The 13468-nt window shown below is 37.2% G+C and overlaps 1 protein-coding gene and 1 long non-coding RNA gene across 5 annotated transcripts in view; one reads left to right on the top strand and one right to left on the bottom strand.

The window, feature by feature from the left end:
* Positions 1-13468, top strand: part of LOC126177135 (glycerol-3-phosphate acyltransferase 1, mitochondrial) — a 406498-nt gene that overhangs the window by 247559 nt on the left and 145471 nt on the right. For all 4 annotated transcript variants that reach the window (XM_049924403.1, XM_049924404.1, XM_049924402.1 and 1 more), the window contains 2 exons: positions 1928-2132; positions 12807-12920. In XM_049924403.1, the coding sequence (XP_049780360.1) occupies positions 1941-2132; positions 12807-12920 (306 nt within the window). In that variant the 5' untranslated portion in view covers positions 1928-1940. The remainder of the gene's footprint in view (positions 1-1927; positions 2133-12806; positions 12921-13468) is intronic.
* The window catches only part of LOC126177137 (uncharacterized), a 92695-nt gene that overhangs the window by 3437 nt on the left and 75790 nt on the right, over positions 1-13468 (bottom strand). The window contains exon 2 of the long non-coding RNA XR_007535756.1: positions 877-989. This is a non-coding gene — a long non-coding RNA (uncharacterized LOC126177137). The remainder of the gene's footprint in view (positions 1-876; positions 990-13468) is intronic.

Below are 13468 nucleotides of genomic sequence, written 5' to 3'. Positions count from 1 at the left end.
ATATTTTTTACATCTGTTAAGTAGTTGCAACAAAATTCATTAAGAAACTAATTTCTTATATGCTAACACACATTGTACAATGACTGCAATATTCTCCACCTGATGCATATCCCCTGTTATTGGCACCTTGTCTTGTGCCTAGTGCTCACAGGGAGATGTCAAAAACCAACCTGTTACATGTGCGCTCCTGGAATAGTACTCAACTTTTGTAGATTTGATTTGCTTGCTAGTATCTGTTGGATAAGATAGCCTATAACTTTATCTCACAGAGCTGGTCCTGCTATGCAGTCCCCGCTAATAATCTTCTTCGCGGTACTTGGATCCTCTTCTCAAACAATTTAAAGCATTCATAACCAGAGTTCCATCATTGCAACCATATATTGTCAAATTAACCATTAATAAAATATACTTTAAATGAACACCAGGCTGCTGCTCCTCTCTTGTCCGTGTACAGTAGAGTAAGTCAGTTACCTTACATTTTACATAACATTGTTATTTCTTGGCAGTCCACTATGACGCCTTCCATCTGTGGCTGCACAGAATACGTTTTGCTCCACTCTAGTTCAATTAACTTAAAATAATAGTTTTCCTTTCTGCATTCATATGAATATCTTCCATTTCTCAAAGAACCTAAGAGTATGCCATGGTATTCCTTACAAAATGCCATGTTACATTACAATCTCACTAAAATATCTTCAATGGCAATATTATAAAGTGTATGAAGAAATCCACCTACCAGTTTGCGTAGTTATTCTTCAAGAAAAACTTAAAGTTGTGAAAAATTTTTACATCCCTGCCTTCGTAACTTACCAAAGTAACCACACCAAAAATGTCCAATGACACTTTGCAATAACTTTATAAATTTTATCTACTTACATTTGTTTGTTTGTTGTTGTTATTATTGTCGTCACCATCAGTAAGAAAAATGATTTGATGCACCTGGCCAGGCTAGTCGATCCTGCGCAAGCCTCTTCATCTCTGCATAACTGCTGCAACATACATACATTTGTACCGTCTTAACTTGTTAATCACGCCTTTGTCTACAAACCTTAAAACTCCACCCACACGTCTGTTCCTCTCCCACACATTACATAATTTTGCTTTGGGTTAGAAAGCATCCAATTAAAAACAGTTGACTCTTCATGGGAGGCTGGTAATTATCCATTATTTTTGTGATAGACTTCGGAATTCATTTGTTTTGTTTACTTGTAGCAGAAGTGCAAGGCAAAGCCTGATAAGCCCATACTAGTAAGAAATATACAGTGGTAAGTAATTGATATCTGAAAATCACCATGTCAACCAGTGTAGCTGATAAATTTATTTTAAATGAGTGCAGTCTGCCTCAAATAGGCTCTGCATATGTGGGAAGGATTTGTAGGACAAATGTGTTTCTTTGTGGAAATGGGCGAGTGGGAGAGGACTTAGTCATTATGTCAGTGATGATGGTACTGAATGAACTGTATGACATACTTTGTATTGTTTCACATCCAAAGTGATCACGTTAATGATAAGTTTATGCTTCTGTTGAATATCATTGCAAATATAGTTTGTTATTTAAGTTACTTTAAGAGATTTACAGCTGCAATACTAAAATCATCATTTGCAAAAACCTCAATCATTGCTATTAGATTCTTGACGTAATTTGATGATTTTCCAGAAAAAGTAGTCAGAAAAAAATTAAATCTGCAGAACAAGTGTTATTTGATATTAAAGCAAAATTCACTTCCATGAAGCAGACCTCTCAATTAAGCTGCATAGACTCAGTCTGTTATTGCAAATATTTTGTGATTCTATAGATATTATGTCATAATGACTGCTTCTGGCATCTTTTGTTTCACTTTGTTGGTATTATAGCTTTTCAGCCATTTTTAGTGTATCTTGAGCATTGTGGGAATAATATGACATCAACTACAATTTTCCATTTCAGTGGTTTGCAAGAAATGGTGGATGTTGTTGCAACTCGGCTTCAGCAGTTGAATATTCAATGGGAACAGAAATGGAAACCACACCACAAATTGGCCAATGTAGAAGCCTTTAGAGATCAACAGAAACATTCCTTTGCAAGTCTAAGACGTTATGGTTACCAAGAACGTAATCGTCAACGTTTGGCCATCAGGGACAACATCAGGATTGTGAGTCCAAGTGTTTCAGTTTGTTTACTTTTATAAATTTTTTGTGACGTTTTTAAATCCATTGGTTAATTCTTAATATTTAAAAAAATTGTTTATGGTGTTGATTTTGTAGTAGCTTTTACAGTTTAGGAAGTCGAGAACTTAAAAAGAGCATGATTCCATTTCACTTGTTTGGAACTCTTCGCCCACTTTCCTGGATTTCCAGTGCTGTTACTTACTTTTCACGTAATAACCTCATCATCAAAATTTGTGAGTGCTGTCAAACACAGGTGCTGAACTCAGAACACATAAATGCAATTTTGTAACAGCAGTGATGGCTATGACATTTCAGGAGAACTGACTGTAGCTGAATAAGAAAGAAAATTAATGGAACTTGCTAAATAGTTTACAAAATGTCTACTAAGGATGGCATTTCCCAAAACTGGAAAAGTACTGTAATTATGTTATGTGACAGGAAGGACAAACAAAATACATAAAAAAATCATAAGTAAGAAACTATAGGCTTATCAGCCTTGTCTCTGTGTAATGTACAAGCACTTACTAAAATTATCAACATGGTCGGGGGGGGGGATGCTTGAGATTTTAGTTGTACAAAGAACAAGCTGACATTAGAAGTGGATGTAGCACAGTGGACCATTTGCAAGCTGTGATTGTATAAGGGGTAGTCAAATGAAAATCGTACACCCACCACCAAGTGATCATGGTGTGGTTACATTCAAAAGTAATCACAATTTATCTCACTGGGGAACAAGACAATCAGTTCCTGTTCATAGCACGCGGTTGGCCGATGATGGATCTGTGGTGTCACCGCCAGACACCACACTTCCTAGGTGGTAGCTTTAAATCGGCCACGGTCCATTAGTACATGTTGGACCCGCGTGTCGCCACTGTCAGTAATCGCAGACCTAGCGCCACCAAATGGCAGGTCTAGAAAGACGGACTAGCACTCGCCCCAGTTGTACGACGACTTTGCTAGCGACTACACTGACGAAGCCTTTCTCTCATTTGCCGAGAGACAGTTAGAATAGCCTTCAGCTAAGTCCATGACTACGACCTAGCAAGGCGCCATTAACCATATCTGGAGAGAGTCTCATTTGTATAGTCAAGAGCGATGTACCACAAGGATGAATTAAAGTTAAGTAAACAGACGATACGTACTTTTCTTTAGTGCATTCATAATGTATCCTGTTCCAGACTTCATGCCCGTCTGCGTTAGATAGCGTGCATTTAGGCCTCCTCTATCTACAAGGTGTTGGCACATTTGCCAACACATCAGGATCCACTACTGCATCCACTCTGCCACTTCTTTGTCCAGCTGAAACCGACTTCCACATGTCTTTCTTCATTGCCAAAGGTGTGAAAATCATGTGGTGAAAGATCCGGGCTGTACAGAGGATGTTGCAAGGTTTCCCAGCCAAATTGCTGAAGTGTAGCTTTTGTCTGGCTGGCAGTGTGAGGGCGGGCATTATCATCCTTCTGGATGATTCCATCCAACCTGACTGTTGTTGAGTAACTAATGGACAGACCTGTGTTGTGTTTTGTTGTGTTGGCAGAAGAGCCAACACCGTGTTACTAGAGGAGGCCGAAATGCACACGTTTTAGCTCACGCAGGCTGGCGTGAGGAGGGAAGAACTATACTGACGTGAGGTCTGGAACATGACTAGGAATTAGAACTCAGAAAGCGGACGTAATTAGTTTCATACTTAACTTAAATCCATTAATGATGAACGTCGCTCTTGATGGTACATGATTCACAATATTATCTGTTAGTAACTGAATATGGTGCCTTGCTAGGTCATAGCAAATGACGTAGCTGAAGACTATGCTAAACTGTCGTCTCTGCAAATGAGAACATAGGTCGACAGTGAACCATCACTAGCAAAGTCGGCTGTACATCTGGGGCGAGTGCTAGGGAGTCTCTGTAGACTAGACCTGCCATGTGGCGGCGCTCGGTCTGCAATCACTGATAGTGGCGACACGCAGGTCCGACGTATTCTAACGGACCATGGCTGATTTAAAGGCTACCACCTAGCAAGTGTGGTGTCTGGCGGTGACACCACATGTTTTATTAGGGGAGACATGAAAGTTAACAAGTGGATCAGGAATTAGACTGGAGTGGTAGAGGTAATTACGAGTATAATGAAAATAAAATTGAGATGGGCAGGAGTTGTAGCCAAGCACATGTATGGTGAATGGGCTTAGGGAGTTATTTCCTGCATTCCAAGAGATAAGAAAAGACTGAAATAACTACCAATGTATGATGGAAAAATGACATTACAAAACTTGCAGGAGCTACACGAATGCATATAGTTGAAGACTATAATCCATGCAAAAGTCTATAATAAGTGTTTTTCTGGCACTGGATTTTAAATGAGCGATGGTGATGATACCGACACTGCTTACTACTTACTACCTCTACTGCTGCTGCTACTGCTGCTACTGCTACTACTACTACTACTACTACTAGTACTATTTGTAACTACAGATAATTCCTGTGTAATCCATTTCTTTAGACCTTTAACTCATACCCTTGCAGACTACAGTGATATTAATTCTGTTGTTGTAGTAGTAATAATTTAACTGTGTTTTCATACATATAGGAACATAAAACGAAATAAAGCAAATACAAAGCACTAAAAGGAATGCACTCCAATCCATTGTTGCTCTTACTGTCCGGCATTTCACAGGATTGGATGCAGTACTAAATACATAACTGCATCATTATCTCCACCGTCACACACCAATGATAGTGTCATACTGCATGGTATGTGTTACATATTGGAAGCTGTTTTTTCTTGCAGAATTCTTATAGTTGTAATATCCTCCATTATCAAATTAACTGGAAATATAGAGCGTACATTATTACGCAATTGAAAGTATCTGGACATCAGTTTTTGTTGGTCCATAAGAGAGTAGTCATATTATTAATATTGTGTTGTCTCTCTTTTTATGTTGTTGGAGCATATAATCAACAGAGGAGGATTTCCACTAGATTATTTTTCCTTAACAATATTTTACATGGTGGTTTCTGGTTGTTCAGGCAAATGATCTGGATTGCTATCAAGACTCTAATTTAGGCTTTTGCAGATCAAATGCCTACCCGCAGCAGTCAGGTGTCTTGGGTACAGGTCGGCAGGGGTGGGCAAACAAAAAATGTGTTGGTAGTTGGGCAGCCAAGCTGTAGCCTACGTGATAGTACTGTTGTGCCAATGACCAGGTTTGGCTAAGTGTCATGCGCTTCCTCAGAACGCATAAGACTACCTGCTTGGTAGCTCACACTACCCCTCGGGCATTTTGCACACCTGTGGCCAGTGGAGCATCATTAGAATAACCTGCTCTAATCATTCCAGAGGTATTAGATTGGGCTCAAGTTGGTGGTTCCACTTCAGTAGTCAGTGTATTTCATCTAATTATAGATCTATATTAGATTTTATTCTTCGTCTCAAGGGCAGTATCACAGACAAACCTTATCATTGTTATCGTTCTCCATGTAGTTTTATTCTGTTACAAAGTTTTCTCAGATTCAGTCATTGATTTGTTATCTCATAAGAAAACTTATGAGTGATATACTACATCCCTAGCATGATCTGTTTTCAGTAAGTAATTGAGTCTTGTATTTTCATTTTTATTATTTCATTTCACTTATGTACTTAATGATAAGTACCTGTTTGTGTAAACTGTTATTGCTCTTCCAAAACTTCAAACACGTGATATTACAATGTAGTTAGTTAGTTACACTTGTGGCTCCCCAGCATATCTACTTTATTTTACTAGTGCCTCGTTGCCAGCACATAAAAAAATGTTGTTTAGAATGGCGGTGCAACCCTTCTTTCACTTCATCATTACCTTTCGCTTTGTTTCTCAGAAACATTGTACTACCTAATACCTCCTGGAGGGGCACAAACATGTTGAAATCACCTGTTTCTTCGTGAGGCAAGTTTACAAGTTGTTACAGATATTGGAAACAAAAGATACCATTATTCGTGATTAATTGAGCCTTTGTGTAGGTTCATATTATCATGCTGTATCAGTTTGTAAGTACTGCATTGTGATAGTTTGAACTGATAGTAAGCTTCATATGATTGTCAGACAGATCACATAATGACTGACTGTTTATTGTGCCCCATCTGGATCTGCAATATTCCAGGCTTACATATTTTCAGTATTCAAAGGTTTCTTTTCCAGTGCATGTAATTTTTTTGATGTTCTGTCCTTATTTTAGTGAAGATGAACATTGATGCCCCAAGAAATTGTGTTCTGCAGTCTCGTAAACATGTGGTAACTACGCAAGCAAGTCTTTGTCTTGCAGCCAACGCACAGAAACTTGATGTTATTGTAGTGAATTATGAATAATGTGGTTTATTTAGTTGTGACTAACACTAATTTTCAAAATCTTAGTCACCAAATCTCTTGTTTTACTGGCTTTGTTGAGAAATATTCTATTTTATAGTTTTTTTTTTTTTTTTTTTTTTTTCTTTCCAGCACAGTGCATCATTTGGCCACATCAAGATTAAATCAGATGTGTCAAGTCTGTCTTATACTGGTTGAAATGATAAATGGAAACAGAAACAGGCTATGTCGTTGTTCTTCAGTGAATGTCACCCGGTTTCTCACCCTTGCTCCTCCTCTCCTTCCCTCTCTCTCTTTTTTCGCTATTCTGGCTGGTTTGGTGACATGCCACAATTTCCTTTCTTGTGCCTGTCTTTTCATCTCAGTAGAGCACCTACATCAAACATCCTTGCTTATTCATTGTACATGTTCTAATCACCATCTTCCTATACAATTTTCCCCATATATAGTACTCTCTAGTACCATGTCTTCCCATATCCTATCATCCTATTCTTTCTTGTAATTAGTATCTTCCATATATTGCTTTACTCCCCAATTCTGTTTAGGACTTCCTTTTTCTAATCTTGTCAGCTAAATTAATATTCAACATCCTTTTGCAAAATCACATCTCAAACACTTCAATTCCCTTATTTCCCACAGTCCAAGATTCACTTCCATATAATACTGCACTCCAGACATACATTCTCAAAAATTTATTTCTTAAGTTAAGGCTTATATCTTACACTGGTAGACTCCTTTCAGTGACAAACACTCCCTTGTCTATGTGAGTCTATTTATTGTGTGATCCTTGCTTCATCCAGCAAATATTATTTGTCCTGCAAGGTAGCAGTCTTGCATCACTTCACTTACTTTGTGATCCTAAAGTTATATGCTAAGTTTGTCATTATTCTCGTATCAGCTGCTTTATAATACTTTCTTTTCTACACAATGCACTTTCAGTCCACATTATGCGTCCAGTAGACAGTTCATTCCATTCAAAAGATCCAGGGTAATTCTTCTCAATTTCACAGCAGATAGCCATTTCGTCAGTGAATCGTATCATTCATATCCTCTCACCCTGAATTTTATTTCATTCATCTTTGCCTTGATATAAATGTTGATCAGTAGAGAAGAGAGACTGCAGCCTTGCTTTACGCTTTATTTCATTCATCTTTTCCTTGATACGAATGGTGATCAGTAGAGAAGAGAGATTGCAGCCTTGTTTATGCACTTTTCAATCTAAAAATTTTCTCTTGGGCTTCCATTTGTATTGTTCCCTCTTAGTTGTCGTTTGTGCTGTGTGTTAACCATCTTTCCATGTAGAGCACACCAATTTCTCTTAGGATTCAAAGTACCACGCAATACTTAATCTGATGTAACACTTTTGTGGGTCAGCAAATACGAAGAAAGTTTCTCAGTTTTTGTTAGCTCTTGCTTCCTGTAACAATTGTAATGTCAGACTTGTCTGTCTGGTGCCTTTGTGTTTCCTAAAGCCAAACTGAGTGTCATCCAACAGATCCATTCTTCTTTCAAGTCTGAAAATAAGATGATTAAGTGGAAGGAGCTAAGTGCTTTAATCGGACTTCAGTAATTTAAAATGTGAGATCACTTGCATCTCTTCATTATGCACATACTTCAGCTTCATACTTGAATTTGAAAGTATTGTGCGGCTAAATTAAAATAATTTACGATAAGAGCTTTATTTAACGAGTTCTTTATATTTTGTACAAATTATTCAAAATGGAGCAATTTTGATTAAACAAAGGACGATTTGGATATGTTACTGTTTGTGCAAAACCTTTCAGAAATGAATGAATTTTATCCTGGTGATACCAAATACCTACATTTTATCATAATTCAAGATTTAAGGATGCAAAGAAATGACTTTATTGTCTAGAATAACAAACCATTATTACTTACCCAAAATCAGTTTCTGACAACACTGCTTTGTCTGTGTCATGGCATTTAAGTGAATAGGCTAATGAAGTGTCACTGGACTCGGGAACAAAATGTCTGGAATTCTGTTAATGTGAGTTCACATGTATTAGCTGCTGGATAAGTGAACATAGCCAGAATGCAAATGTTAGAAATCATCTATGACAACGTGAAACATGTCAGATGAAAGGCAAAATCAGTGGAGAATTGCTTTTCATCATGCAAAGTTGAAGTGTCGAACATTCTATGGAACGTGTTGAAGTAGGCACTTTATTTAAGTTTACAACCGCTGTAGGTGGCTATTGACAATTAGTGAAGGCAATTATTCAGCCGCAACACAGCCCAGTTCCTGAAAAGCAATCACTGTGGTCCAAAGTTTTTGCCTATTAAGGCTGTATAAGGTTGATTCACACTTAACATCTTAGAACCCATAAAAAAGAAGTTTTATGGTGAGTATTTTCTGTGATCTAATTTAAGCCTTCATTTGTGTTGATCAGAAGTTATTTTTAGGGGAAATATGAGCACTGCACTATCAGCATAACTAATTAGAGATACGGAACCGTGTTGGGGAGAAAAGTGTGTTATGGCACAACACTAAAAGAATGGATTACTATGTCATGAGACATTGAAGAAAAAATCGATTGGGTTACAGAATTGCAGAGAGAGACAAAGACTTGATTACAGTAAGTAGGCTCAAGTTTTTGTAAGTTGTGATAGTTATGTAGAGATGAAGAGGCTTGCAGAGGAAGGACTAGTGTGGAAACTTGCACAAAACACTTATTTGAATTGAAGATAACTACAACAACATACTCTCATATGAGCACATTAGGTAACATACCTTAGGAAAGGAATCAAAAAGTTTTGTTAACAACTATGGACAACAAATCAGTAGCATTTGTTGTATTAGATTTGAGTGGTTCATCATAAACCATCGGTGTTCTCTCCCAGGTCTGTACTGTTTCTGTTTATGTTAATTAGTAGTCGACAGCCAAGAGCAGTTAGTATAAATTTACAGTCCTGATTTACTATTAGCCGACCAATTTAATTCATTTTTATGGTAGTTATAAAGACCCTGAGAAACTTAACAGTAACAAAAAATAATCAACAATTGTAGAAAGCAGATAGTACCAAGGGTTTTGGTCTTCCTTACACTTCAAACTAGACTGAGATTGTTATACACTTTACATTATAAGGATATCAAAGTCAGCAGATGGTTCATTAAAAATACTGCCTGATGACCAGAAGGTCATTAAGGCAGCCTATTTTGCGTCTGAACACTTCATTATGTCTTAAGAGGCTATTTTCCTGGAGGAATGCGTTTATTTGACAAAAAACATTGTTTACAAGAAAATTTGTAGAGATAGTCTATAAACTTCTTGCCATAGATCTTTTGCCACTGTTTTGCAATAGATATCTTCTGCCAAGTGCTTCATTATGAAGAACTAGACTCATTATGAAAATAGCACAACAAAAAATGCAACATATAATATAAAACATTAGAATAACATCCACTATATATTAGAAACGCTGTCATTGGTGCAAAAAGTGTTCAGTTTGTTATTGCCAAAATTTCCAACTCTCTTCCCAAATCCATTTTCAAAAACAAATTACTTGAGCTTCTGCTGTAGTGTTATTTCACTGCTGTTCAAGAGTTTGTGAATTTTAGCTTACATAATAAGTGGATATCACAAACAGTTCTATATTTTTCAAATATTAATACAAATTTTTGTATTTTTAAGGGTATCATAATTTGTGCAAGAGAATTTTGTGTATGTATAAGTGATGGGGTATCATTAGTGTTATGTACATATAGTGTCAGGGTTTTCTCTAAAATATTACACAAGTTCTGTTCTTAATCCTCTTGAGTCAGGAATCAGGGTAATCATCAAAAGTAAAGAAACATTGATTTCACACTATTTCTGAAGCACATTTAAAGTTGTACACACAATTTTGACAAGCCGAGTGTGTTGGCAAATTAATAATTATTTGTTTGTAATTTTTAATGAATTGCAAACTGTGTACAAAACTCTTTCAAAATAGATAATGAGACTGGATTACCAGTCCACCAATAATATAGGGTGTTCAATTCTCGATCATTTTCTTTGTGTTAATGATATTGCTCAAAAGCCCACACCAAACTGACACATAGAAAGCTATGAAGATGAAACCTCTCTTTTGTTTTGTAGGAAGGATTGTAATGAGCTGGAATCAGTCATGACTAGTTATTTCCTTCATCAGAGCTTAAACACTATTGTTACAAAGGCCCTGTCACTAACATATAAAACAGTCAACTTATATCATATGGAACTGACAGCATATACAATAGCTTGGTCATGGACAATCCAATCTCAAATTCCTTGATATCCGTGTAGATAAAAGCCTTAATGGATAAACCTCATTAACTTTATATGTGGGGAAAATTAAAATCGATTAGATGTAGCTGTTCAGCCAACTGTCAAAAGTAGTCCTCTGCAAAAGCATAAAAAATATTGTCAAACAATGGAAACTCCAGGTTGGAATATCAGCACTGTAGGAAAAGATAGATTGCTACTTAACCATTTTTTTAGACGATGTGTTAAGTTGCAAACAGCAGAATGCAACTATCATGTGGAATGGACACAGAGATCTGGAGGAGTTGGGAAGGAGAAAAGGATAGTAGTGTACAGGTGGGGGAGGGGGGAGGGAGCACTGTCCAATGGAGTGTGCAGGGACTACACTGCCAACAGGCATGGTGTCAGTAGGTTGTGAGGCAGGGAGGTGGGGAAAAAGAGGCAAAAAAGGAGAAAAGCAGTGAAAGATAGGTGGGTGTGTTGGGGTGGAGGATGTGGGGACAGTATGTTGCCATAGGTTAAGACCAGGATAGTTACAAACTGTCCCCACACCTTCCACCCAACAGTTTCGACCCCCTCTGTCCTATCATCTCCTGCCCATTCTTGTCCCCCATCCTGTTTGTTTGCATCCCTCTGCCAACGTACCCACCCATCTTTCCATGCTCCACTCTCTTTTCGCTTCATTTTCCCCACCTTCCTACCCCAGTGCCTGTTGGCAGTCCAGTCCCTCCACCAGACAGTGCTCCCCTTCCCCCCTCCCCCTATGCACTGCTATGTTTTCCCCTTCCCCACCCTCTCCTTATAGATTGCTGCTTCAAGACTTCATGATAGTGGCGTTCTGGTCCAAGCTTCCAGAACTGGCTGTCATGTGTGCGGGAGGTGTGCTTGCTTGTATGAATGAATGGTCTGTTTCCGAAAGGTTATGTGTAAGTCTCTCTTAATTATGCTTGTCTGCAAATTAACATGTCATCTTTACAGTAAGTAGCAATCTATATTTTCTTACATTGTTGAAACTACGTATTTTGGGGCAGTTTACCCATAGCTTAATTATATTTTGGAATTGTGTGGCTGTGTTGCAGACATGCACATCAGTAGGATAGTAGTACTACTGAAAAGTGCAATAAGGCTGGTGAATGAACACTGATTCATTTAGTTCTGTCTTGAATCATTTATAAAACACAAAAGTCTGACAATGTCCACATAACATTGATCAGATGTGCCTTAACAGGTTTCCAGCCACTATAAAAATCTGAGATGCAGGAATATTGGTAATAAAATGGAAATTGTTTCTGTTGAAAATTGTTAGTACTCATTTTGTGCATTTTAAGCAGCGGGACTGTTAATTCATTCTCTCAGCATATATATTTTAGTACAGAATTAATTACTAAGAAATGGATGCTATCACTGAGTTTGTGTAAGATTGCTTTTAACAACAACAACAACAACAATAATAATAATAATAATAATAATTATTATTATTATTATTATTACTATTACTATTACTGCATTCCAATTTAGTACTGCAAGATCATTGCACATGTAAGTATGATGTTTGTGAAAGTCATCAGTTTGATGACTGTATGAAAAAAAATGCAAATATATAGATTTAACAGTCTGGGTTTAACCTTGGCTCAAAGTGCATCAAGCAAACATAAATCCAAATTTTAAAAGCAAATTAAAGAACAGTGGTGTGAATAAATCAGTACATACCAAAATAGAATGAATTTTGAGCTGCAGACATGTACAAATCTCATGCAGTTATTTTTCTCTTCTGTATGCCTATCTGTCACCATTACCTCTTGTGTGTGTGTGTGTGTGTGTGTGTGTGTGTGTGTGTGTGTGTGCGCGCGCGCATGCGCCCGCGCGCAGATATCTCTCTCTCTCTCTCTCTCTCTCTCTCTCTCTCTCTCTCTCTCTCTCTCTCTCTCTCTCTCTCTCACACACACACACACACACACACACACACACACAGACAGAGCGAGAGAGAGAGAGAGAGAGAGAGCAGTTTGTAATTTATTTCCTGATTTATGAAGTTCTAGATCTTTGTAACATACACTTTGGTGTCTGTTTTGTTTTACAGACCCTGAATAGAAAACAGTTTCTTATTAAGGAAGTCCCGTGGGACATCACGCTGAGCTGTAAAGGAAGACCATTCATGGGTCTGTGTTGCAGTACATGTACACCGACCAGTCAGGTATGAAAATATGTTTATTGGGTGTTCATTGGTTGCTTTTATAATGTTCATTCTAAACTAGGAGAGTAAGACAGATACATAATTGCTTTGGAAATATTTGTGTGCTGAATATTGTATTCATGATTTGTTTGTAGATATTGTAAGTAATCTGAATTGAGTGTATGTTATTAGTAAAAAGCAACTTATTTTAGAAAAAACTATGTCCATATTATTGAATGGATGGCATGAACACAAAATGAAATGGAAAACAATGCTTTGTAGCAATTATTATATTTAAAGAGAGAACTAAAAACTAATTGCAGTCGAACTTCACAATTATAAAATCTTCAAAATGAAACTACAAACTGTTACTAAGAATCAGTTTGAGTGATCTGTGTGTAGCTAAGTTTAGAAAATACTTTGTCATTGCTGTAGACATCATGAGGAAATAAGAAAATCAGCCAGGCATTCACGGAAAGTGACTCAAGTACATGAAAAAGAAAATATTACTTGGAAATTCATTAACTTAACATAGAGTAAATGAGGTATCATTAAAGGAAAAAAAATAG

Source organism: Schistocerca cancellata, chromosome 3 (genome assembly GCF_023864275.1).
Source record: "Schistocerca cancellata isolate TAMUIC-IGC-003103 chromosome 3, iqSchCanc2.1, whole genome shotgun sequence".
NCBI lineage: Eukaryota > Metazoa > Arthropoda > Insecta > Orthoptera > Acrididae > Schistocerca > Schistocerca cancellata.
The sequence above is the reverse complement of the archived record's forward strand: the minus strand, read 5'-3'. Positions and strand labels throughout refer to the sequence as shown.